This window comes from Corvus brachyrhynchos, unplaced genomic scaffold (genome assembly GCF_000691975.1).
Source record: "Corvus brachyrhynchos isolate BGI_N302 unplaced genomic scaffold, ASM69197v1 scaffold101, whole genome shotgun sequence".
NCBI lineage: Eukaryota > Metazoa > Chordata > Aves > Passeriformes > Corvidae > Corvus > Corvus brachyrhynchos.
The window spans coordinates 5342286-5369714 of NW_008237239.1; the positions used below are offsets into that span (position 1 = coordinate 5342286).

The 27429-nt window shown below is 37.9% G+C and overlaps 1 protein-coding gene across 3 annotated transcripts in view; it reads left to right on the top strand.

The window, feature by feature from the left end:
* VAV3 (vav guanine nucleotide exchange factor 3) overlaps positions 1-27429 on the top strand; it is a 122720-nt gene that overhangs the window by 463 nt on the left and 94828 nt on the right. For all 3 annotated transcript variants that reach the window (XM_017729759.1, XM_017729761.1, XM_017729760.1), the window contains exons 2-3: positions 24101-24159; positions 24873-24938. In XM_017729759.1, the coding sequence (XP_017585248.1) occupies positions 24101-24159; positions 24873-24938 (125 nt within the window). The remainder of the gene's footprint in view (positions 1-24100; positions 24160-24872; positions 24939-27429) is intronic.

Below are 27429 nucleotides of genomic sequence, written 5' to 3' on the forward strand. Positions count from 1 at the left end.
AGAGCATGTTTCTTCATTCTCAGGTGCTTGAAATTCAGCCAGATAATTTGCCCTTGTAAAATTTGTTTTTGACAGTTAGTTGTTTTTTTCCTAACCTGCTGTAAAGCTCAGACACAGCTATAATTGGTTAATTTGACTATCTAATTTGCACAGTATATTTACAGTATATTTTGTAAGTCTGTGACTACTTATTTTACATATAAAGCTTTTTCCAGTCTGTTGTTCAGCCTCCTACGTATGTTTGATCTGTCATTGCCAACCTGTGTTTAGTTCAACTTCAGTTTCTGCTTTTGAGTCATAGTATCATTACCCTAATTTCACAGGAAAATGTCTAAAAATTACCTAAGTAGCACTAAAAATAGTTATTTATTCAAATTTAGTATATCTTAAGCATTATTGGCTTTTTTAGAGATCATAATTTTACTATCTGATTTTTATGCACTGCTCTCTTTATAAGTAGGTGTAGTGGTAAAGATGATGTAAGAGTGCAAGAATGAATCTGGGCTGCAGTACGATTGTTTGAAATGGCTCAGTGATTATCATTAACCAAAATGTCTAATTATTTTTCTCAATCTTTTGTCTGGTTTTAAGTCTTTTGAGCATTAAATTAGATAACCTGGTAATCACACTTGTTCTTCAGTTTTGCTGAACATCTTGTCCTCATAAATCATATTTAAGACAAAGGTTTTGTTAAAATGTGGTCCTTTTATACATATTTGGTTCATTAAAAACGAGATTTGTTTTTGTCTTGATTGTGCAAGTAGTGGAGGAATTTAAAATTGTTGGGTTTTATTTCTTTGTGTGCACTAGCAATGTCTTATTTAAGGTATTTAAGTCAGATATCTCAGTGCTTGATTCAAATCTTTGATTACTTTGCCTAATGCATAGAAATTTTTTCGTATTGTGTGCTCTAATTACTTGCAGAAAGTTTCTTATTTTCTGCCACGTAAACATGTCCTGTTTTTAACACAGTCTAGTTTTGAAGAAAGATTTTGTAGTGCAAATTATTATTCCCACATAATTGAATACCCAGTAAACAAGTTCTGAATTAATGGTGAATTTAACCCAAAAATGTGTTTTTGGTACTCTTGATATGTAATTTTAACAGAATTTATTTTGGAATATTATTTTATGTAAATAGAATAACTGGTTAAAAGAAATACTGTATTCCATCCACAATACTTAGTATTTAATTTCTCTTTCCAAAGTCAATTTGGATGTGGAGATGTGGATTTTTTTACGGTTTGCTGCCACAATATAGCACAAATAGACTAATTATCCCTGGCACTGATTTTTCAGTTTTAGTGCATACAAGTAATGACTTCTCTAGTCTAGGTCACCTTTCTTGGAAAGCTGTGAGGTGAAAATGCAGTGACAAATTTGAGAGGTGCTGCTGTGCGTGGGAGCAGCTGCTCGTGCTGAGGTGGAGGTGCTGAATTGAACAAGGCTGTGCAGTCCTTGCAATAACTGTGTTGGGCAGCTTTTAGGTGCTTGATGGCTCTGCTGTTCAGCTGTTTCCATTGGGTGCTTGTGTGGAAACTTGCCATGCATGAGTGGAGCTTGGAATGGACTGTATTCAGAAGGGCTGGGCTATGTTTTATAGACTGTGCAAATGAGCACGTAGTGAGCTTCAGAAAGGGGCTGTGAACTTCAGGCCATCTATGGAGGTGGAGGGAAAAATGGCAACTGTATTAAAATTAATAAAATTGCAAGTAAAGAAAAGGTATGCTAGGTTACTTGTGTGCCTTTAAGTGTGTAGTTTGTACAGTTAGCAGAAAATATCTCAAAGTGGCATGAGATTTCAATTGCCTATCTGATAATGTACTTACTACTTTGGAAATTGATTGTTAGTAACAGTGGTGAGAATAGGAAAATGTATCTTCAAGTTGTTCTTTGCTTTTCAACTTTCCCCTTCATTATATTTTCCTGTGAATAACAACTGCAATACAGCTATGCATCTCCAGCTTCGTTGAACAGAAGTTGTATGTATTCAAAAGGCTAAAAAAATAGTGCTACAGATTTTTCCTGCTACTGCAACCAAGTCATCCTGCCATTTCTAAAGGAATTCTTTGAACTGCTCTCTCTAAATGTGTACAAAATATGAATGATCTTAAAATGATCACAGGTGCAAACAAAGAGGAGTATGATTTAAAAGCACTGTTTCCCAAACCGTTGCTCAAATAGGTGATGTGATGAGTGTGTTCATTACCTACAACCTTTTACGCATTTGAATGTACTGGAAGCTGTCTTCAGATGTCAGAAGCTGGCGAGTCTTTATTAGTGGTGAGATGTAAATAAAGTGTTGCTGAGGTGGCTCCATAAAACTTATCTGTTACTTTTAAATGTTTCAGTTTAAGTTATAAGAAATTACTACTGAATTTGTCACTTTATTTATATTTAAACATGCTAGTGGAGGGAATAGGAGAAATGTGTCAGCTGTAAATGAACAATATGCCTTCAAGGAAGTAAGGTTGAAGGGGAAAAATAAGGTGAGAGACCTGGTGAGGGCAACTGCATTTTTTTTAAATATTCTGATATTTTTCAACTCTTTAAAGAAAATGGCAGACAAACCCAGAGCATTGTGGAAGTAGCAGCTGTATCCTGCCAATATAGTCATAAGACTTTTAAGAGCCTCGTGAAATACTGGTTAAAAAATGTTTGTTGTAATGGTGAAACTTGCACTAAATAATTAGGGGTAAATGAGCTGTTTCCAGATGCTTTGACAGAACGTATGAAAATTTGACTTGAACTTTGTGCTCCACTTTGCAGAGACTTTGATCTCTCAGTGATTAGAGAAAAAGAAGGGTGTATGTGGAGTGGATGGGAATCAGAGGTGAAGCTGAAATAACAACATGTAAATAGCTAAAGAATAGGTTAAAAAATAGAAACAGGTAATCTCATGAGTTTGTTTAATGTGTACATTCTGTATGAATATTGATTTTAGCTGTTATAAGATAAGTCTTCTTCTGTTCCAAATAAAACAGCACAGAGTTTCTTATTTTTAGACTGACTGTGGTTGAAAAAATGAGGGGTTACATTACACAGGAATAGGAAGGTTCTTTATATCTTGCTTTTTAAAACTGTATATAGCTTGATTTTCTTGGAGTTCTACGGTATGCACCCATTCCCACTCATTCACCTTTCTATCAGTAAGTTTCATTGTTGCTGAATTAAGTTTCTGACAGAGCATGAAATGCTCTCCCACGCACTGGAGGTGCCAGACAATGTTTTCATTATGAATTCCATGCTGGAGAGTCATTTTTCACTACCGCAGGGTTGTCAGGTTCTTCCTTTCTACCTGTGTGCCAGAATAAGCAAATACTGTTGGTACTTGTTCTTTCAGCTCTGAGCCCTGTGCACTCCAACAGCAGAGTTTGCTGCTTGGTGTGCCACAACAAATTGTTGCTATCCCTATTCTCTGAAGGAAGCTTGTAGCTAATGTGTTGCAGAAATGGGAATCTGAGGATGAGTTCTGGTGTCTGTTGATGTCAATAGATGCTCCGCGGCCTCAGAGAGCTGTGTTTGGGGTCCTGTGAGGGCAAAATGGTGTCCAGATAGCGTCAGAAAAGCACTATGTGTGCTCTGCTTTTAAATTTTCTAAAGAACATGTAACTGAGCATGGAGTGTTTTTGTGATATATAACTGATCTAATAGGAACATAGCAATTGTCTCGAAATAATGTACAATATTCAATTGTGATTTTAAAAAGACAAGGAGATCAAATATCAAGTACCACCAATGAAGTAAGTACCTAATTGTTTAAAAGCATATAACATAATGTCTGGTGTCGCTTACTCTCTGGTGACACTTAAAAGGCTGGTTTATGTAAAAGCAAGCAACTGATGTGAAAATACTGAGTTGCTTATACTTGGGTCACATAGTTTGTGGTCATTGTAGTCACTGCCTTACTACAAAGGAAATTTGGGTAATGATGCAGGAGAAAGTCATGTTGACGTTGAAAATCCTGGTGTGTTAGTATTCCCTCAGGTTTAATGGATTCCAGGAAGATTGGACAGATGTGCATGAGATACACACACCAAAATCAACACAACAAGAAGTAACAGTTATGAAAAATTATATACCCTTCTAGGAAAAGAGAGGAGGAAAAGTGTCTAAAAAATCTTCAATAAAACTGAAACAGTTGAGATTATCTGCAGTTGTTTCATGTTTTATTAGCTGAATTTAATCACTGGGATAATAGAGCAAAATATGATCACTTTGCACTCATAAAGTCATATCAAAACTACAGAGCATGGGGGAACATGCCAAAACATTATAGTGTATTTCTGTAAAGATATTAAAATGAAGAAAGATTGAACTGATAAAAACAAGCCTATCATTAAAAGTGGAGCTCCGTATCTTCATTGTCTAAGCTCTTTTAGTTGTAAAATAAACTTAAAAAAAGAGCTTAAATGTTTGGTCAAGAATCTAGCTGTACAATTGTTTTCGGGAGTAGCATTTCAGTAGGATGGACTGGTTTGGGATGAATGACACTTGAACTTCCCCTCTTGTGTATGTGGAAGAGTGAAGAAACAGAAGATATGGACAGGTTTCAGCTTTCTTCTCCATGGAGATGCTTTGGACAAAATGAGTAAGAAAATACTAGCCTGTTGCAAAACTGCTGAAATGCTTGGCATGTGGGGACCTTGTTTGTTCGTTATCACTGCTGTTTGTATAGAATTACATAAAAGTCAAACACAGTAGCCTCCCTAAAAGCATCCCTTAAATAGTAAAAAAATCACCTCAGCTCCAAAGAACATAAATCACAGTTTTGGGCAAAGCATTGAGGTGGGTGAAGAAGTGGGGTGAGTAATGGTATAGCTTATGAACCACCTTTTTGGGAAGTCTCTGAAAACTTGCAGGAATGGTTTGCCATGATGTGACCAGGGAAACCATTACCAATGCTAGACAAATTTAGTGTCCTTAATTGTAACACTGTGTTGCAGTGGTCATTGCCAAGTAGTCTACAAATTTCTGGGAATATAACTTCAGTAAACCTAAAACCATTAGCAAGAGCTTATAGCCTTCTGCATGAGCATATGGCCTGAATATTTCAGGATTATGGTCTTGAATGTTTTAGTGAGAGAATACTAGTGAGAGTATGCCTCACTGGTCTTTCAAAATGGATTTTTATGAATTTCTTTCAGGTCTGTTATAACTTTTCAAGTTATAAAGTTTGCTTCCAGTTGGTGAAAAGGGTAACAATAATGTTTGGGTTTGACCACGTAACAAAGTGTTGAACACGCCACAAATATTTGATCATTAATGAAAAATGATTATCCAAGGGAGTGCTTGGGATATTTTTGTTCTTCTATAATGTGGTTCTGTTCAGTTTTTCTGCAAATGTTATCAGTTAGAAAGCCAAGGTTAACAAGAAACTGTTAATATGAGAAAATAAAGCTGAGTTTCTGTACTTGTTTCTTTGTTCTTAAGATGATCTTGTCCAAATGTTATCTGTATCTGATTGACCTATCTTGGGGACACTGAAATCATAACATTGATTTCTGGTAGTGTGCATTTCCTTTTGAGGTGAAAGAAATTTTTGAGGAAGAGGGGAGTTGAAGCATGAATAGTTTTAACTAGGTTTAGGACTTAGTCTTCTCACACATTTGTTTATACAAATGCTTTTAACCCTTATTAATTCCCTGCAGTGCTTGTAATACAAGCATTTCAGTAACCAAAAGGTGGGGAAACTGACGTCTAAACCCAGTCTTCCTGAATTTGCAAATATTGGTCTAAATAATAATAATATAAACTACAAATAAAACCAAAAAGTAATAAATGAGTGACTTGCAGAAGTAGTTCATATCCACTTTGAAGAGGTTTGTGTATTTTTTTCTGTGACAGTGAAATTGTTCACCGCCAGAGAATTGTAGGAAACATTTTTTTGTCTGTCTTGAAATAAGAAGGTCATGTTCAAGATACAGTAGGATGCTTATTCAAAAGTAGTAGTAAAGTGGGCACCCAATTTAAATGTGAAATTATTTTCTGCAGGACCTAAATAAAAGGCGTTCAGTTTCTTATTGGTTTATCCTTGAAGGGTCTTGATTACATCAAGCTTAGCTTAATTACTATGGTGTACTGGTAAACTGTTCTTTCCTAATGTTCTGTGTGGTTCCTCTGTGCCTGGCTTTTTGTCTGAGCAAGAGGCTGACCCAAACAGCACTATGAATTACCTAGAATACGGTTTTGCACTCTTACCTGCTTTTCTTGTTGTTTCCTGCAGTTCACTTTGAACCTTAGCTGACTGTATCTTGATAAAAATCAAAGATAAGGCGGCAAAGAAGCGAAAACAAATGAAAATGGTATTAAGAACCGAACAACTTGAAATATTTATCAGTCCCCATGTCGCTTGCCAAATGTCTTTTGTTGTGTCCATTAATGATGACAACAGCAGTTCAATTGGCTTGATATATTGTTATGCATAGTTATAAAAGAATAAATTTTATTACTTTCATTGCTCCATTCTAGTAGGAAAAAGTTAGAGAATTACTAAGTACACTTGCTAAGTTTGGTTTTTGCTTCCTTTTTTTTTTCCCCCTGGGAATGATGTGAAGTCCTGAAAGACGCCTCCTAACCCTCCCCTCTCCCCTCGACCTTTCCCCCCATCTCTTCTATATAATGGGTTTAAAACGTGATTGAAGGGTGTCTGTGCTAAACCTCCACCAGAGTGATTGCGCTACTCTTGAACTCTACTTCAGAGGCACAAATTGCCAGCTAGGGAGATGTGGTTTCAACCATCACCTAGGCAGTGTTTCGATTTCCTCTGAGGAGTTAGGCTTGTGTGAGCTTTCTCCAAGAGGAGCTGCTAATGATGTGCTGGGCCACACCTGGGAGCTGTTCCTATGCTGGGGGAAAGCCAGGCAGGCCATGATTTTTCTTCTCAGTTTGTAGAGATCCCCCTCTTCCTGCAGGCAAGGGGAAGACTGCCTTCAGCTCTGTATGGCTGGGAGTTCTATGGAAAGCAGGAGTGTACGTGAGTGAAAAGTTCAGTAGTTGCTGCTTGTTTCTTTGTAAGTATCAAAAGCTCAGGGTTTGTTTAACCTGAAGAATGCTGTGGTAGTTAGATTTATTGTAGATTAATTCACTGCTTTTTCTGTCCAATTTCAGTAGAAAGCAAAAGCTGCAGTGAATGGTTTGCAGCAGGAAACACTCTTTGAGTATTTAAGAAAAAGGAAATAGTATGAATTAATGAGAAATGTTTGCAAACTGTGTTAGAGGTGGTGACAAGGATAGAGAAGGGTTTGCTAATCAAGAATTATGTTTTCTGGTTCTTAATTCTGACACAACCGTGTTATGAGTAAGTGTCAGCTGCACATGCCTTTGGAAAGCATGCATACTTGAATAGATGGGTAATGGAAAAATATGTCAGAAGAGTGTATTCCAATGTATTTATCTACAAATCTGAAAAGCTTGTGTTTTATTCGATTAGATCACAAAGATTATGTTGCTCGAAAAATTAATGCATCTTTCTGTGCAAACACTGAGCATATTTGGGGACATGGCTTTTTCTTCTCATCAAAACATGTTATAGCAGAAGTGTGGGATTTTAGGTTTTCAGTCTTAAATGTTAACTTTGCATGGAATTAGATTTATTTGGAAAAGTTCTATTGAACAGGTTGTTTGTATTTTCATGGCTTTCTTAATGAGATTTTGAAGGGGAAACATTTCTAGTTGAACACTGAGGATTTAATTTTCAAACCAGCCATTCAATAACTAAATCATTCAGTGTAAGGTTTTATGATGAATGTATTAGCTGATAAACTTGGCAATGTGTTTAGAAACAGTTGTAAATAATGACAACCGCTAAGTAGAAAGTATTACAGAAGAAATGAAAGTATTGGCAAATAAAATTATTAGCCAAAGTGAAATTAAATGGCAGACTTCAGCTACTGCTAACCTCTACAAGCAAATAAGACCTGAAGTTTCACCCAGTTAGAGTTTAAAACTGTGAATAGGCCAGCATGGGTCTCTATACCAGCCTGTGAAGAGCCTTAGGGAATAGTTGTACTGTATGATGCAGTAATGCAGCACGATGCTGAAAGGGCTGGCAAAAGGATATTGTTTTCTGGAGTGTACTATTCTGAGCATATTTTCATACATGAATTTTAACCTTAACATGATAAATTGCCAAATTAGAGCTACATACAGGTTCGAGTAGGTTGCATTTAGGTCTTCAACTGGATCCCATTTTGTTCTATGAACATGTAAGGAGCACTTCACAGAATTACTTCAGAAAAACCAATAGAGGGCTAGTTCACGTAAGTATAATTCATTCCTCAAGTCAACTTTAAGTTGCTGGAAGGTTTAAGGTGTTTCTAAAGCAGAACTAATTTGAGCAAAAATCCATCAGTGACATTGTGGAAGCACATGATGTGTTTCTTGCAGTGGCTAATTGATACTAGCTGCGTAATTCAGTGTACTATGTAACCCGTTTTTTAACCAAAATATGTAGATTACTTGAGGGAGGGTTTACTGCTTGTGCCATTGAAGGAGAGTAGAGCAAAAAATTGAATGTAGGTCACGGGTGGGTTGAGGAGTTTTACAGTAATTCCCATTCAGCCTTCACTGTTGCCCAAAACTCACAGCACAGTTTAAAGAGATGCTGTTGATTGCATAGTGACTCAGTAGGGCATAATGTAGCTTTTTCCTCCCCCAGTGCTAGATCAAAATAGAATGATCTTCCTGAGTGGTATGAGGCATAGCCCCAGCTGTGTGCCCTCTGACTGCTGTACCTGAATATACCTTGGCAATTGTGTCTGGGCTCGAGGAGATAACTAGGAGGTGACAGCAGCTTTGGAGAATAAAACATGGCATGAGGAAAGGACACAATGCTAAGCTTGTGGCAGCCCTGTCCAAACAGTTGACTTAACTTGTCTAAATATTATCACTATCAATGTCCTGATAAGAGGTTGTAGTTGCCTTGCAGTGGAATGATCCTATGCGATGTATTCATGCCTTTAAAAGCAGCGGAACTAGAAGTAAGACCTAATTTTTTAATATCTTTTTTTTACCTTCAGATTTTCTTTCAAATGCTTTCTCACTTAGATAATAAATAATAAATTAATAACTCTTTGAAACAAGTGGCTAGCCAAGAATAGCTGTGCACATTTTTAAGATTATTTACTTGGCTGTTGCAATTTCTTACGATTTTATCATATCTTTTGGTCACCACCAGTTTGTTTGAAAAGTACTATATATATATACACACACACATAAACATGGCAGCTTCTTGTAGCACTTATTTGCTCTACTAAATACTGTTGAGTGATACAGTTCTGGGCTTATTTTGAGACTGAGTTTTAGTGTTTTGATTTGGGGAGGACCTCCCTTAGAGTTTTTCATCTAACCGAAAGGAAAGCTGAGACCAGCTGAATGCCTTAAGTAGTGGCTGGACACAGTCTGTGATCTGTGAGAAACAATCTGGGTGTTGGTAAACAAGCTTCATTAGGAATATTGAAGTTCAATTAACTCAGTGAAGTTAATGAAAGTTCTTAAACCACCTGATTAGAAATGTCATACCATTTCCAAAGTGGTGAGGTCTACATTTTTGTATATGCTAACTTGGAGGCTGGATATAAGATGGTTTTTCTCAGTTGCATATTTTGTGGCCAAAAAATGTTTGTTAAAGGCATGATCATGCCTTATTAGAAAACAAACAGGTTTTTCCTGGCTAAATTAGTACAAAGTTTCTTTAAATTAGGATAAATATTTTTATTTATATTAATATTACTAACACATTTTAGCATGTTTTGTCATGGAAAAAGTGGATTCTAGACCAGACATCTGATACAAAATTCTCAATACTCTCTCTTTCTATGGATATTTCCTTATAAAATGAAGCAAATTGGAGTATGAATTCATCTATTTTTCAGACCATAGGAAGTAGAGTAGTTTTCCTATATCTAGCAAGCATCTAGCCAAAATTTAGTGAAAGAACTTGAATACTAGGAACTTAAGCATAACATATATTTTGATTTTTAAACTTTTACAAACTAATACACGTTTACATTTTGTTTTTTTTGGATGAAGATTTGCCACCCACAACTGGGTGGCATGAATTTGGAATCTGGAGGAGTCACAACCAAACTGATTTTAAATCTTGCCTTTGTGTATATTATTAATTAGATTAACCATGCTGATGCTGGATAGAGTTAAATGGGAGTGCATGAGAATATTTCTGTTCAAATTGTGGGGCTTTTAGGTAATTCCTTACGTCTGGTTGTCCTGTGGAAGTGACTAATCCACCTGTGTCTTGAACAGTCTGCTAAATACTAGGAAAATGTGCCACTTCCAGACTTCAGGTTAACAAAGCAATAACCACAGCAAGTAGCAGAGTGCTCTGACCACAGGCTCTGGGCAGCAGAACTGCTGCTTTCCTTCCCCCATGCTTGCCTCTTGATGCTGCCCTGTGTTCACCCTTGCCTTACACACAAAGAATGTAATCTATCTGATCATTCCTACTTAGCCTTTCATCACTTAATGTTTAAACTAATTTTCTGTGGTTAGTTACTATTTACTCTTCATCACTGCCTTGTCTCCTTTGCTGCCTGTGTTCTTTGCCTTTCTCACCACTCTGCCCTGCAGTCTGGTGTACATCCCCATCCCTACAGTGCTTCTTGGGCCTTTTCCATTTATGCATTTCAGGTTTGTTTCTGGAGTTTTGTTTTGTCTTTTGGTTTTTGCTAGAAGACTGGTCCTACTATTCCTGTGCTTATTTAAATCATCTTCAGATTTTTCTGTGTGGCAGATAAGTACTCCCTAGCATCAGAGGAGAACTGTGGCTCTATTGAAATTCCTTCAGTTCTCTAGAATCTGAATATGAGGGTCTCTTCCTTAATTTTTCTCCTCTGAAGAAAAAATACTCAATCTAGTTTCAATTGCTTCCTCTTGCATCTTATTCAGAGCATAGTTTTGTATGTTTAATAGTACAATGAGAACAGTCTTTGATGTTGTCTTGTACCACCAAAACTCAGAAAAGGAAAAAAGAAGTCTTAGCACTGATATTCTGGTAAAGTTTTATTTCCTTTGTCTAAGCAGGAAAAAAAACCCCCACTACTCTAGAGATGAAGTTGTGAGAAGGAACTTAGAATTTTGACACAAATTGTTCAATAAAATTATTTTAGGATCTCCAAGGTATATGATACTGTCATTTATTTGGAAACTGTCAAAAGGAGGTTTTAACTAAGCTGTATATTTTATTTAGAATAATATTTTCTTGACGAAAGTTGATATTAAGCAGTAGTCAGTTTGTAATGCAATAGACAAGTGTTTAGGCAAGATTATTCATGAAACTGTCTATACTTCATGTATTTCTCTGTAATGTATATTGATCAATATATGCATATATGAACTGCTGTGATGTCTCAAGAAATCTGGACCTGTACCAGATTTATTTTTCCTGAATTTCTCAGAGTTCATTTATCAAATTCCAAGATGAAGTTAACTGATTCCTCATTTAAAACTGACCTAAAGAACATTGAATCTGAGAGGAGGGTTTAGCTTTCTATTTCTTATCAAATCAGTACTCATAAATGACTAAAAACTACTCGGGGTGTTTGAATCGAGAACAAGGCTTGTGTCATAGAAAAAAACAAGGCAGTAAAAAATACTTGAGCAATAGCACTTTTTAGAAGCCTGGACTGTGAACTCCAGAAGCTGATCAAGATCTTTGCAGAGAAAATGCTACATAGAAAACAGCAAGAGTCTTGTGCCAATGCACAGCTCTGGGCTGACCTGAAAAATACCATGCAAGGCAGGGAAGTGCAGTGTGCTCTGTCATGTGTTTGTGCTTTTATAGGGCATTTCTGCTTATGTGTGTTTGCAGAAGCAGAGACTCAGAGTAGTGCTGGCAGTCTGAGCTGTCTGAGGCATAAAAAGGTCTAAAAGGTTCTTCATCGCCTACTGCTGATGTAGATGGAGTATGTGCAAGTAAACCAACAGGCAGTGTTGTCAGGATGTTTCTGGTTATGACTAAATGAAAAGATGTGTCTCATTTAGGAGAGTGAGTATGAGTTAGTGAGCATAGACTTTTTTCCTCCTTAGATACATTTTTCTGGAGTCATGAAAGATGCCTTATTGCATTACTCTATTGAGAATGAAAACCTGAAAAGCTGAGTTATTTTCCAAGTGATTGCCCAGGAATGGAAAATGAAGGTGAATACAGGTGCTGGTTTCATAAGCATTTGAAAGTATTTTTTTTGCCAAGTAAAAATAATGTAGGCTCATGTACAAATTGAGCTGTTTTCTATGCTAATTAATGAGATGATTTGGAAAAAAAATAATCCTCTAATACAATGAAAAATATGAAGCCAGTCATCTAAATTTACTAACATTAACTCTTGTTCTGCTCTTTGTGTGCATGTTGGAAACAGTTTGCTCAGGCAGTGAAATGGGTCCCTTTGGTAGGTATGGTACCAGAGTAACGACTGCTTCCTTGCTTGTTTGCAAGTATAGAACTCCAGCTATGAAGGGGAATTCAGTTATAAATTTGTTTGATAGTGTAAGGTAAAATGTTAAAAGCAAAGTCAGCATTCTCAAGCATGTGTTGTGACTTTGTACCACTGTTTCAAAGCTGTTTGGCTGGTAAGAAAGAATCCATCTGACAGGGTGCCTCAGACCTTATGATGGCTTTGAATTGATCCATGTTAGTTCACTGGCAGACTAAAGTCTTAAGGAAAAAATGTTCCCTTTCTGTGAAGCTTCATAGACACAGGATCCCTGAACTAGAAAGGCAGAGAATCCTGTCAGAAGCCATTTTCCTTGCCCGCTCTGTTGGATCTTAATGAGTTGTAGTAGTTGTTCTGAAGATGGAGACCATGTGGTGCATGTTCTGAGTGTCACAGACAGTGGGAAATGTAAGTACATTAGTAATCAAAAATCCACTGAAGTGTAAGTAATCAAAAATCCACCGAAAACTTAAACTTGTACTGCAGTAGCCTGGCCTGTTTGTTATATATGCAACACTTAATTTTGACCAACAACTAGACCTTAATAGAAATTTATATTATAATTTGTTGTATGCAGGTCTTAAGGGCTTTTCTCCATAGGCTAAAGTGCAAAAGTATTGGATAAGAGTGGTTTTAATGCCTGTATTATCCTTGAACAGCAGTGATTAAAAGTTTCCAAAAGCTGTACCTAAATCTAGACTGTGCCATGTCCTGATCTTATCCACATACCTCATAAAATCTCTGCTGTGTGCTCTGCATGCTGGAGGTACCTCAGCTACAGCAACAAGCTAACAGCGTTAATGCAGCTAATGAAGTTTATATGTTGATATTTTTGTTCATTTTTGTGGAAAATATGGATAATCTCCTTTTTTTTTTCCTAAAACAAATTACCATGGAGGGAACCGTTACTTTCTTTGTTCTCATTTCATGTTTCATTTGCTTTACAGGTTTGATTTCAGTTTTCTTACCTTATTTTCTACTTTTTGAGGGGATGTTTTTGTAATCTCAAACCCCTTCAGAAGCTGTCTACATTAATTCTTTTGAATGAGATTTTTCTCCTTCCTCAAGTGTCTCATTCTCCTTCCTTCAACTTTCTCACATCTTTCTCCTGTTGACATCTCTCGTATTTCCCAAAACTTCTGTCTCAGCAAATCCTCTGACTTTGCTCTTGTCTGAAGATGACATTTCATGCATCTGCCTCAGTTAAGCTGGTTTTGATGCTGTTTCATTGCTACTATTTTTGGTATGAGTGCAGCAAGGGAATTTCTGTGCTGTTGGAAATACCTGTAAGCAGTAAAATTAGTGTCTGCCAAGTAAAAAGGGAGGAGCACAATTTTAAGGAACATTACAGGTAGTGTGGGATAAAATAGTGTGTAGTGCTGAATAGCTTTTAAAAAATTTCAGCATTGAGGCTGTTTCACTCAATTTAGTGTTCATCAGCTTGTATATATTTTGATCTTGGTTTTGGATTTGAAGTTTGATGTAAAAAAATGAAGAAGGTAGAGGTGTAACTCAGATTGCTGCTGGATATGAATTGCAACTTTCAGTTTGAAATCTCCCCCTGTGACATCTGACCTATAAAATTTTAACACTCTAGCACAAATATTGCCTTTCATTGAGACCATAATATCTATGACAAAGTGCTAGGAGAATATTGGTATCAGATAAACTTTATCTTTCATGTTGTGTGTTTGATAAAACCACTTACGCTGCCATGGTTAATTGCAATATATTTTTTCCCAATTTTATCTCCCCAAAATGACTTCGTGCATTGACTACAAAAGATGTGGGAGCCTGTTTTTCACAAAGCATGGCCTTTTCATGTGTGTTTTCTAGGTGCATCTGCTTGCCTGCAGTTGCTCTTGCATTTGCTCACAGTAGGCTGCTGCTGAGATTGACTGGAGCAGGACTAAATGCTTGGGGTATTGGGTTTGGTTTGAACTCACTGTATTGCACTGAAATGCACAACTAAATTCATGTCAAGAGTGTCATTCAACTCATATGTACTACCGGTGTTTTTATCATAAACAGTGAGGACTGAAGTTGGCCTTCAATGAAGTTTTGTGATTTGTTACCAATTTGGGATGTGTTTAGTCCTGTGCCCTTTCACAAATGTTTTTAAGCACAATTCCACAACAAATATTTGGAAATGCCTATAAACCCTGTAGAGTAAAAGTGAGGTACAGTCCTGTGTGCTCTAAGAGGCGATATTAATGTCAGAAATTACTGCCTCTACCATGGCAGAGCTGGGAAATATGCAGTGGACTGCACCTGCCCTTCAGAATAACATTTTAAGAAATCTGTCCCTTCCCTCTCTCTCTGCGTATCAGTTCTCAAATGTAGTTTGTGACATGACCAGAGACTTGGGTTAGAACAGTGAGTGAAGAGCATAAAAGAGAGGACAAAAATTTCTGAAGTCAGTAGAGATGGTGAAATTCCAAGAGACATCTTAATAGTAAATACAACTATATGGTTAGTGATAAGTATTTCTGGTGTACTCTTATCACAGTATCTACATCTAAAATACATAGTATGATCCCCATCAGAGACTTTAAGAACTCTTAATGTTCTTTTCAACCTCCAGACAAGTGAAAGCTACAGAACAACATTTAAAAAAACATTTTAAATAAAGAGAGGAATCAATCCACTTTCTCTTTAGTTCTGCAATTCTGCAGTGGCATTTTGGAAGTGTAGCACGTAGATAATACAACCTGCAAGCTGCTGCATGTTCAAGGTAGTAAGACCATAATTAAGCAGTAGAAAATAAAAATAGCAAGTTAGTTTGTCTCATTCATTTTGTAATTCAATATAAGGATCCCGCTCAAGGAGAACTGGGTACAAACATGATGGGAATGTATTTTTCTTCACATTTTCTTTCACTACTGTAAGTGTAGTTAGATTTTTTTTTTTTTTTTTAATCTGAATGAACAGATGATTAGGGAGAAAACCAAACCACTGCTCTCTTACCAAGTTTCTATAATAGAAGCTGATAATGCCACTTCTGTTGCAGAATGTCTTCTCAAGTTTAGATTTTTTTTTAATCCTGTGTCAAAGCTGATGATTTTTAAAATGAGTGGAAGACAGTGAAATGTCAGAGTTATGCCATCCTTTTTACTGTGTATCTTTTTGTAGTGTTCGAGGCAAGTGCTTTTCTGTTGGACTGATCTAATCCCTTGTCTCTTCTGGTAGAGTAGAGAGATCTCCTACGAGTGCGAGGCCTGAAAGATTGCTGTGGGCTTTTGTGAGCCACTGTGAGTGAGTTGGAGGGCAATTGCAGCAAAGAGAGCAGCTCACTTCCCTTTGCACTGTAGGAGGGAAATTTCTTTTTCTTGCAGAGAGTAAGGGGATATATAGGGTGTATTTATCCATAAAAAAGATTCCTGTTTTCATTGATTGTGTATTGGAGTAAATTCATTTCATGGTTCAGGAGTGATTTGGTGCCACTAAGCAAAGCCACACACTAGTTAAATTTGTATAGTCAATGGTTAAAGTAAACTCAGAAAAGGGAGAAGTGTGGTAGTGACTGGTTCACCCAAGACAGGAAGAAAAACTCTTCCTCTGCTTTTACCAGAAGAGAGGAAGAAAACTCCATTGCACAGCCTCCTCTGAGTGTTTTTCTTGCTAGGATCAAAATTGACAAAAATCTGTTTAAATATTAAAGTGAAATAACACAGTGGGAGTGAGGAAACCACACGTCACTTAAACTGCAGGATGCATACCTAAAACAGTATTGGAGGTGCAATCAATAATGAATATGAAAGCACTAATTTCCTTCTAAAATATTTGTATGCCAATTTTAGACATCCAAGGTCAAGAACACCCAAAATATATCTACACAGTGTACAAACTGGTGGTTGCAGTTTAGAGAATTTTCTTGTTCTTTTCGAAACGTAAAAATAGTCTTTTGAAGTCTGTGAAAGGGCAGGAGCAAAAGAAATGTAACTTTGGAAAACACAGAGCATTGATTTATGTTCATTCCTATTTAAAAAACCCCACACGTTCAGTCTGAACACCTTTGGTAATCTCTCTGGTCATTAGGGATTTTAAAAGGAATGCTTACATTTAGGTAAAAGAAAAAGATTGTATTAAAATACCCTGTTTAAAATGCAGGAAAAAGCTATTTCTTTCATGATTGATTACTGTTATGACCCCTATAAAATATGGTAAAAAAAAATGGTATCATCAATAAGAGTGTTCCAAAAGCAGTGAAAACAAGCACTTGATCAAAGCTGAATGCAGCTCGAAGATGCTGTTTCTAAGTATAGGTTATTCTTGTAATCTTTATTCTGAAGGGGACTGGAATGACTTAATAGCAGATAGGTTTTGCAGTACTGTCCTAGGAATATCCTTTTGTATTCTTTTGCCCTCCATGCAAAACCGGAAATGTAGTAAATGCACCAGAAAAGGCAAACTTCTATTCCACACTTAGAAGAACTGTATGCTCTGAGGCAGCCTGCACTCGTGCTATTAGTTGCAGTGTTCGTAACACAGCAATGCTTGAAGTAAGGTTGCCATTCTTTAAGCAAGATCTTAAAAAGAAAGAAAAAAACCCAACTGAAAAAACAGCCCCGAACTTAACACCCCAGAAGGCATGGTGAGGGTTGGAAGGCATTCAAAGAATCAAAACCACGAGCTGCAGACAGGAAGCAGCTGCTAGAACTCCTTCCCTCCATGCTTGTGTTAGGGTGTCTTTCGGCCTTGAGGACAAAATGAACCAAGAAATGAGCAGGACTGTGCTGCTTGTGCAGTTGGAACTTTCTCATTTCCTTGTAAGAACAGAGCCATCTAGGGAACCGTTCATGCTTTTGGACTAGCAACTGTAGCCTTGTCAGAGACGTAAAATTTGAAAAATGGCGTTTTAAGCACATTTTTTAAAGTGTACATACATTTGTATCCATTGTTGGATATTGATTAGTCAAGACTTGCTCATTGTAGTCCTAATAACATGGTATTGAGTTTTACAGATTCCCAGAGAGCGTTTGGTTTTGTTTCTCCTTCTTTAATGTTTAGGATTCATGTGTGCAGTTCTGTCAGCCAGTCCCACTGTTCTAGTTCCAGAGTTTGCATTGTCAGAGTTATCACTTCTGATAAAAGGAGTAAAATGTTGCAAATGTTCAGTCTGCAAAAAGAGGAGGAGATATTTGGTTAGTGAGGCATCCAACGTGCTGTAGATACTTCACATCTGTAATGTAAACATATGACGTTGAGTGTTGCTTGGTGTAAGTTAGAGATGTGAAAAGAAAACAACAGAACTCTTCTTTTGGGTATTTCTAACTTAATGTCAGGTGTTCCATTTTTATTACAAGGGGTAAATATTCTTGGCCTCAACCTGTCCTTTTGGACATCAGGTCATCTGTCCTCATATCTTTCTGAGTGGCTTGGAAAAACTATGTTCTACAAGCTCTGCCTGCCTTCCTGGTACCTAGCTGCCCATCTCACCTCTCCTTCTTACGAGGCTTTGGAGAAAAAGTTGCATCTTCTGTAGCTGTTGATTCCCCAGGGCTTTTGAAGTCCCCGTGGTTTGCATCTCTGTATTTAGCTTATCTGTGAACAGAGCGGCAACACCCAGGAGTTTTTTTGTCTTGGCTATTTTTTTTGTCTTTTGATTTATTTATTTATTTATTTACTCTGGAGAAACTTTCCTGCCACTTCATTGTGGAGACACTAGAGAAAATGCATATGAGATGAGACTTTCCTAGGGCAGTGCATGTAGCGTATGAAGGTCTGCATGCCCAGAGCCAGCCAGGCTTCCCCCTGCAGCACAACAGCCCCTCTGAGCTCTTCTCTCGCAGATGGAGCTGAGGCTCAGTGCTCAGAGGAAATGTGCATGACTGCCAAAAGCAGCTTTTATAGCAGTCATACCCTTGCTGCCTCTGCATGAAAGCATTTGGCACCTGGTTTCAAACCTTTTTTTCACAGTTTCTAGCAGGCTTCTGTCAGTCACAAAGACTTGGCTTGGGGCTGTGAATTTCTCTGCCATGGTTCCCTGGGACAGTCAGTCTGTTTTCCTTACTGCCACTATGCCAGTGCTAAGCCTTGATGGGAAAGAGGGATGAAGTAGTCTTCAGATGTGTTTCCTTAGGATGGAGTTCAGTGGAAATGGAAAAGTGGACATGGACAACAAGAGAGCCAGAATCAGGATGGCTGAAGGTGATGTGAGTGAGAAAACAGGCAGCATCCCGCAGCCGGTGATTACTCCAGTGGAAAGTAAATTTGTAGTTTTCCTTTGGATTGCACCTGTCAGTGCTCTACACCTAAAGTCTGGATTTCATTATCTGAATGAGGTGAAAATCGGGATACAGTTATATGTGAAGCTGTGTGTAATGAAACGCAGACAATTGCATTTCTACCTGCTGGAGGTCTGTCCCGTTCCTAAGGAGGTGTTGGTGCAGGTGCCAAGGCTGTAAATTTTCATTCATATCTTTGTGTCTGTATGGCTTTGACACTTCAGTGCATGCCACAACAGTATTTTAATAGAGGCATATTTGCATAGCTGACATTTGAAACTTGGTTTTTGTTTTTAAGGGCCTGTTACAGGTGCCAGTATGTGAAATAAAGGTTTACTTTTAGGTCATGTTTTTTCTTCTCTCTCTCTGTTTCCCCTCCTGCCCTTCCCTTCTTTCCTTTAATTTTAACGAGTTTTCATTTATTTTGCCTTTTTGAAAAGTCTTCATCCTTTCTCCTTCCCTAGAGGCTTGTGGTTTGATTAAAACTAACCTGAACCAACACAGACTACTAGCATGGTACTTGAATAAGGCAGATGGAGAGAAAATGTTCAATTTAACTTACGAACACTCTTTACTTGGACTTATATGCTCATTGGATCAGCAGGCATGTGATCACCCTGGAGTTGTCTGGCTACATGTCTTTTCTTTTTTTCTTTCTTTTTTCTTTTTCATTTTTTAACCAAGTAAAATGGAAATATAGCAGTTCCTAGAGTTCTTTTGGTTCAAAGGTTAGTGATGGATTAGTGTACAGTATTAATACATATTAATCAATGTATGTTTCAACCGCCCCCCCCATCCCTTTCTGTGCCAAATGAAGTATTGATCTAAGGTTGTCCAGAGCCTGGTAAACTCTACAGTAGCAAATGATAAAACCTTCTTTCTTAATATAAGTCATTTGAGAATATATTTATGTATAGCAATTTAATTTTATCTCTGGGTGACAGAGACATAAAATGATGTTTCTCTTTCACCTGCTCCTCATCAGTCTGATGTATGAGTAAAAACAGCTTCATGAAATTCACTCAGCTTGTGGGCATGACTAGCGGTTCTGGCTTTAAAGTGTCCTGGATATGTGGCGCTTAAAATTGGCCTCATAAGAGCCTCACCCCATGATGCAGAGAATGTATGACTTTGTGTTCTCTAGGAACATTGGATTTCTGTATGCATTGGCTTTTTGTTTTTCATGATCTGCCCAGAGCTGACTTTTACCATGTCTTAGGAAAACACATCCTGATTTAAGTGCCTGCATGGAAGCAACTGCTTTGATGATCCAACCACAAATGAGTCTTTCTAGGTTTTATTGGCATAAGCTAAGAAACTGTTGCCATCAACACTTGTTGATCACTTAGTATTTTCAGTTTAGGTAAACATCAGAAATACAAATATGGGCGTAGTCCTTACAGCAGCTGTCAGTAGCACGGAATTGCTTGTTTGGGGAGACAGTGAGTTGCAAAATGATTTACTTCTGTTTCTTTTAAAAGTGGAAAAGCACTTTTAAAATGTACTTAATCTGTTCTTTAACTGCATGATTTGCAAGTTCTTTTTAAAGAAACAAGATTAAAAAGAGACCACCAAAATACTTTAGAAAGGGACATTTTAAACTCAGACACACTGCTGCTATGGAAAGAAGTAAAACAGTCCCTCTTGTGTACTGCTGCTGTAAGCAGGCACGGGAATATCTGATGTGATTAACTGAAGAGTATGGCTGCAGGAAATTACAAAATAATGTTTTGGCAAGCCATATTAAAGTTCTTACATAAACTGGAGAGTCCGACATACAACTGTAAGTTAAGTGAAGCCACAATAAATACCAAGCCAAAAAAATGCTGTTAGAGTTATTAATGAAGTAAAGAGTTAATGTACAGTGTGAGACTATTGTTCTTGCCAACAGTGCCTGAAACATGAATGAGGAGCAGAGCCACTAACCAGGGTGTAGGCTGAGGTGTGCTTCTTCTTCCAGGGCTGTAGATTTGAATTTTGTGTCATATTTTGCATAAACTGGCTATGTATTGAAAAACAAACTTGGATATTCACGTCTTCTTGAAGAGAGTGTGACTTTGATGTGACTTCTAAAGACCTGCTTAACCTCTGATGGTGTTAGGCAGTGCAAAGGAGCTGTGCTGGGGTGGGCGCAGTGAGGCTTCCTTTTATGCCTGGAAGCCTCTTGCTAATATCTCCCAGTGTCAGGTTCCCTGCAGGAGAGTCATGGAGTTATTGAGTTTTTCAGTGTGAAAGAATGTAGTTGTTGTGGGATGTTTTGGAGTATAAATATTTCTTTTTTTTGTGTGTCATAGCTGGCCAGAATGTCAATTAGGAATCTTTATTCAGTACCTGTTTTTTGCTGACTGTTCTAGTAGTAGTGTGTGTGTGCAAAGCTCTGCAGCCCTTGGTACATTTGTTGGGTGCAGAGCAGCACCAGGCATGGAATCCTTGTTGTTCTGCACTTTGGACAAGCAAGGAGTGCTATTTTTGCACTTAAACTAAGATCCAGTTAAGCCTCATTCAAACAGGGACATTTGTCAGAATCCTTGCTTTGGAAGAGAACTGGGCAGTCATTTAGGGTTAAACACATAAAAGGGTTTAAAGCTCTGCTGAAAGGAAGAGAGCAAAGCAAAAAAAAAAGGCACATGAAAAGTGCAAAATTGAATGTTAGGGACTTTAATGTGTATGGTACATTGTAATTTTTGGAGTTCAGACTTGCACTGTATTAGAGGTCCCCTCACATCAACTGTAAAGGACTTCAAACTTGTGCTGTTCTGAAAAACTCCTGAGTCTTTCTTTGTCAGTTATTGAAAATTGGACATTTTGCTGCGTTTGATTTTGTTTTGATGAACGACTATTGAAATTCTATTTCAGGAAACTCAGCCCATAACTACATAACTGCAATTATCCCCATGAACTTTGAAATTTGGAAACTCTTAGTTGTTCCTTCAGTGTCTCAGAACCAAAGAACTGAAATTTCATGTGGAAGGAGAATCTTGTTTTGCCCCACATTTTGTTGGAGCAAATACATTTGCATGTATATGATTTGAAAAAGTGTGTTGACCAGAAGTGGTAATTTCATGTACACTTACTGGTGTAAGTATTCCTGATATTTTCTTGGAATTCTTTAGGGAAGCCACAACTGCAAGAAAAATACTCCTTGGTAGACATGGTTCTGTTTCTTGACAGCGCTGTTTTAAGCTGTGGTTTAATAGCAGTGGTTCAGTGGGTAAGCATTATCTTTTATTCTGTGGAAGTTGTATCTGTGTTTTAATCTTAACTAGAGACTGGAGTGCTTAATGGTCTCTGTTCTAAGAGCAGGGAAGATTCTTGTAGTCTTCTGTTGTCTCTAGTCGTACAGTTCCTTTCTCTGTCCTTTTCTCTGTGTGCATTTTCTTGTAAATGCTTCTCTGGCTTCCTCAGTGTGTGTGGTGTCATCGTGTGTCTCCGTGCCTGCCCCCTCCAAGTTTTCACATCAGTTCCTGAAAAGGTTTTTCTATTCCTCTTATTTGTAAATCTTGCTTTTGTTTGTGTTCACAATGATAGCTCTAAAATATAATTTAGCAGTACACTTTGGGAATAACATTTGCTAGTTACCTACCTAAAATTCACAATTTTATTTGTACAGCCTTTTTTTTTTTTTTTTTTTTTTTTTTTGTTATCTTGAAGCAACTGTAATTAGCTGTGAAGAGTAAGCCATGTGTCTACTGGGTTTGATTATGCTAGATAAGTGAGAATCCCTCTAAGGAAAAGGGTCTGTGTGGGTGGAATAGTTTGCAAAAGATTTTCGTGTGCTGGGAAATACCGTGTTGAAACAAGTAAGGGATATTCAGTTCACCAGACTTGCCCCTCTTTGTTTCGAGAACCCTTAAACCTCCTGTAATTTTGCCAATCAGTGCCACCCATGTGTCAGGACAGATCATTTTGCCATTGAATCCCACAGCATCTTGTCTTGTGTGGCTCAGCGGTCCTTGCAGTTCTGCACTGGGATTTTTGCAGGTGTGCAGAGGCAGGTTCTGGTCTGCTACGGAAACCAGAACTCCCCTGAAAAAGTAAGACTTGTTAAAGGAGTCTTTTTCCCTTTTGACCTTTTGATTAATGTGAAATAGTTTTTAATCATTTTGTCATCTATTCAATCAACTTTTATCCACAATTTCTAAAGCTTACTCTAGACCATATTGCATTTCTTCTGTTCATAGGGGAAGTATGTGCCCCACCTTTGATTATGTTAATGGCATATTTATTAGTTTTTATTATTCTTTGTCTTTGCTGTAAGGCAAAACGAAAATTTTTGTGGCATTAATTTTCACAGCAGCTTAAATGAACTCCAGATATTCCTTTCACAGAATTAATCTAATGTTAATTCTTGATTTTGCTCATCTGCCTATGAAATATGATTCACTGTGGAGGCTTTGTAACTTCAGTTTAAGCTCTGTAGTTTGTAAGATTTCTCTGTGGTTTTTACTTTGTCATTCTCCTGTGTAAACATGTAATTTTCCTTCCTTTGAGAGATGCACTTTTAACTCTCTTTCATGGTCAGGGTAGTCTTGTAATTAGAACTTCAAAAATAAAAAACCCAAATGGTAGAGATTATTCCCAAATGCCTGTGAAATGCAGAAAAGTAGAATTGTTGTACTGAATTTTGATACTGCTGATAAAAGCCTTATTTGGAGATTTCTCTTCAGCTTAATTTGGATTTTGATTTGAAAAGATACAGGCTGAAACTTCTGAGGAGTTCAGGGGAAACCTGGTCATTGGAAGTGTGGAAATTCAGGCAGGGTATAATTTTGGGTCATTTTCTCTCTCTAGCAAATAAGACTTGCATATCTGAGTATACGAGTAAGTATTTATGACGGAGAGGACATGCTAGGCAGAATCAAAGCAGGTCTTGTATTAATTCAATTGCCAATAAAACAACTCCATGTATGTGACCGTGTATGTGTTCTACCCTTACTGATGCTCTCCCTCGCTATCTGTGTAACCTCCGCGGTTACAGGAATATTCTCTTAGAATGAGATCTTCCAGACTGCTGCCGTATTCCAAAAATGAAGAAGGGTTCAGGGCTCCGTTGTGCAGCTTCGGTTGTGGGGCCGATGAGAACTGGCTCAGCTTTGGCCCCCGGATCGCTCCCAGCCAGTTCCCCCCGGGGCTTCTGCTGCCTTGGCCTTTGGCTCCCTCTGCTGCCCACCGTGCGGCAAAGCTCAAAACCGTTCTTCCTGCAGCTACAATAAGAAACCCAACTGTTCCGAGCAGTCTGTAGGATCAAATTTGATTACAAGTGCATCCAGGTCCAATTGCAAATTGTGTTTGGCACAGCCAGATTTTCTCTGTTTATATAATTTGATCTGAAGTGGTGCTGCTGATAATGAAACAATCGAGAACAAAATGTTTTATTGCTTCTGTTCTACACCTTATCATAGTTTCTATTTCCTTTTTCTGCAGGTGATAGAAACACTTTCAAAGCTTTCCCGTACTCCTATTGCATTAGGCACAGGAATAAGGTATGTTACTGCTATAGGGAATGGTGGGAGTAGGGCCTCTTGGTGTGATGCTCCTTGGAAAAGTTGTTACAGGCAGGATAGGTGGTGTCCCCCACTAAGAACTTCTCTAGCTGTAAGCCACTTTGCCAGGTGAGCAGCTAACCAAGGCTCTGGACCTCTGAGGAGTTACAAAAGCTGTCTGCTACCTCTGGTGTACTCACTGAAGGGCCTGAGCTATGTGTCCTGCTCATGGTGAAACAGGAGGTGAACAGAGGAGCAGTATTGCAGAACTTGTGTGATAATCGTGACACATGAATCATAAATCAAGCTGATGCAGTGCTGATTTATGTAAAGACAAATGGGGTTTCTCCTCTTTCTCGCTTCTAGCAAATCAGCAAAATTGGCCAAGTTTGTGAGATTCTTGTTTTCAAAAAGAAACCAAAAAACCCTGAACCAGACCTGAAAGTTTTGACCTTTTTTCCCAGTTCAAAAATGACAATGATGTATATTAGTGGTGATTTATAACAACTGCATGCAGTAGGGTTTGTATTATATTAAGTGTCAGTCCACGTAACGAAGTGTAAATACGCATATACTGTTCATCAGAAAAAGGGGGGAATGTATAAACACATTCATATACAATAATCTGGGTGAAAATTTTGGAAATCAAAAAGAAGCCCACTATATGACTAGGCTACTGCTATCTGTAATTAATGTTATTTTTCATTCTGTAGGCCCTTCCCTACAGAAGAAAGTGTTGATGATGAAGATATCTACAAAGGTCTTCCTGATTTAATAGAGTATGTTGTTAATATATTAATTAAAGATTTTGTCTTTCAGTTGCATGCTATTGTTTGTATTGTGTTGTGGAACATATAGTTTTAATGAGAATGGAATATTTATTTCATTTGTAAATATTTCGTTAGTCATTATGCTGACCAGGAAGAATTAATTATGAAAACTTCTTTGAATTATTGTGATACATTTGTGTATATAAAGCAGCATGTTTCATAGAGGCTGCTGGTAGCAAAGTAAATAAAAAATGCATTTCTAAGTTACCTGTCTGTACTATAAGAAAGCTTTCAGAAGATTGCAAGATCACTTGTAAGGGACTCAAAGAAATTGTCTTGAACTTGGAAAGAAAATGCATGTTTGGATCTTAATTCAAGTGGATCATTTCCCTAAGGTCAGTGAAATTCTTCATATGAGTGCATTTACCTCTTCTGGGTAAGTGTTTGCAGGATTGTTAGGATACTCTTATGTCCTATGGCTAGGATCTCTCAAGATCCGTGAGGAATCATGTTGGACAAGGGCTAGATCGGAGCTCACTGTTCCAAGGCTCAAAGTTCACCAGCACTCATTGCATGTCATGTCCTGTAATGTGGGAAACAAGCTGCTGTTCACACCAGGGATTTTTTTTTCTTCAGTGCCTGTAAAGAAGGGAAACCTTACCATGATTGGCATTGCTCAATTTATCACTTTCCCTGCAAAGCTTGTCTTCATCTCTGCAGCCACCTGTCTCATAGATAGTTGTTTCACTCTGTGTAGCCAAGTGTGCAGAAAGTGGGAGTTGCAGTCTCCTCTGAGACCCAAGTGGGCAAGGGGTGGTGTCCTTATCTCTTAGATGTGGTGGCATTATAACAGTTTAAAAATAATAATTCCACCAGCTCTTAAATGGGTATATAAATTCAGCGCTGGGAGACAGTCTTTCATTAAAAAAAAAAAAGCTAACAGAGCATACCAAAGAAATTGATTCGTAATTCTTTTTGTGCAACTAATTATGAATAATAACTGAAATTTAATAGTTGCATGCTGTCTCAATTGTGGAGAAAGCAATTCAAGAATAAGAAACAAATGTGCCATTGAATGATGCAAATGGCCCACATTTTTTAGTTTCCATCAATTATTAGTAAGCTTACTTGAAATTAATTTAATTGTCCCTGAGTTTAAATGGTGTCTAAAGAATTTAAAATTAATTTAAGTCTTTTTGTCAGAAAGAGCTATAGTAGTTAAATGTTTCTATCCTTACTGTTGCCTTTCTGCTAGCTTTTTTTCCCTGGAGCAGAGGTGATAGAGTGGAGTGTGTCTGCGGCATCTGACATCTGCCAGTGTTTAATGTGAAGTGCTAGCACACCATCACTGCTAGTGGAAATGGAGATGTTGGACTAACCTGTTGTTTTTTACTCTGAAGGATTTCAGTGTTTTCTTCAGCAGGAAAATCTCAAAATTGTCAGGATATCTGATCCAGTTTCTATATTATTATTGTGACACAACTGCTTTCAACATCTTTTAGAGTTCTTTTGTAGACATACGCTAAGAAATATGAGTGAAAGATATGGGCTTGATATAGCGCTAGCACAAAGTCAGTAACACTCTAGCAGGGCTGATTGTAATGAAATTGAATTAGCCGAGGGTAGAGTTGAGCATTGACTTTGAGCTTTATTTCTGCAGTTTGGGCAACTGGAGGATATCGCTTGTGCATACTCAGTTTCGTTGGACTGTCTGATTTTCAGTTTGATTTCTTTCTTCATTTTTGTGTAGCTGAAGGTTGCATGAGATGATCCAGATCCTGGTTTATGGTGTGGAGGTACAGTACCTCAGTGCTGACTCTGCAGTCTTTGGTGTATTTTACCCCAGTCCTTTCTTCAGGCAGTGTAGTGGTCTGGTCTAAAATACTCATTACTGTTTACCTTCTGTGAGAGAAGAATTAGGAGAAACGCAAAGCAGGCACCAAACTTGAAAGAATATAAAGAAGTTTGTTAACAGACCTAAAAGAAGAAAAAAAAAAAATCATACCACACCTTCAGAACTCTTCTCCTCCCACCACCTTTCTCCCTTCTCCCACTGACAATGTAAAAAGACAACCCTTGAGATGTTCAGTCTGTTTATCACTTCCATAATAACCTTGTTCAGTCCATTTAGGAAGAGGAGTCTCTCTTGCCCATGCTATGAAAACATTATCACAACGAGACAGCCGCCCAGGTTGGTTCTCTGCTCGCATGTGAGTCCCTTCCCATGACTTGCAGCTTTTCCCCCAACTGCTTTCGAGGGTCCACTCTTGAAGTTTTTTGGGGTACAATTTCAAGGTTGAGCCGTTCAGAAACAAAAGTTCTCTTCACCCATCTCTGGGAGCATTTCATCTCTAAGAACAGAGGCCCTTCTCCTTCCCTGGGAGCAAAGGGTCTTCCTCATCTTTATCTTTAGGACTATTTCTGGGAGCATCTCTAGGAACTGAGGTCTTCTCCTTTTCCATTTGGAGCAAAAGTCCTCATCGCTTCCATCTCTCCCTGT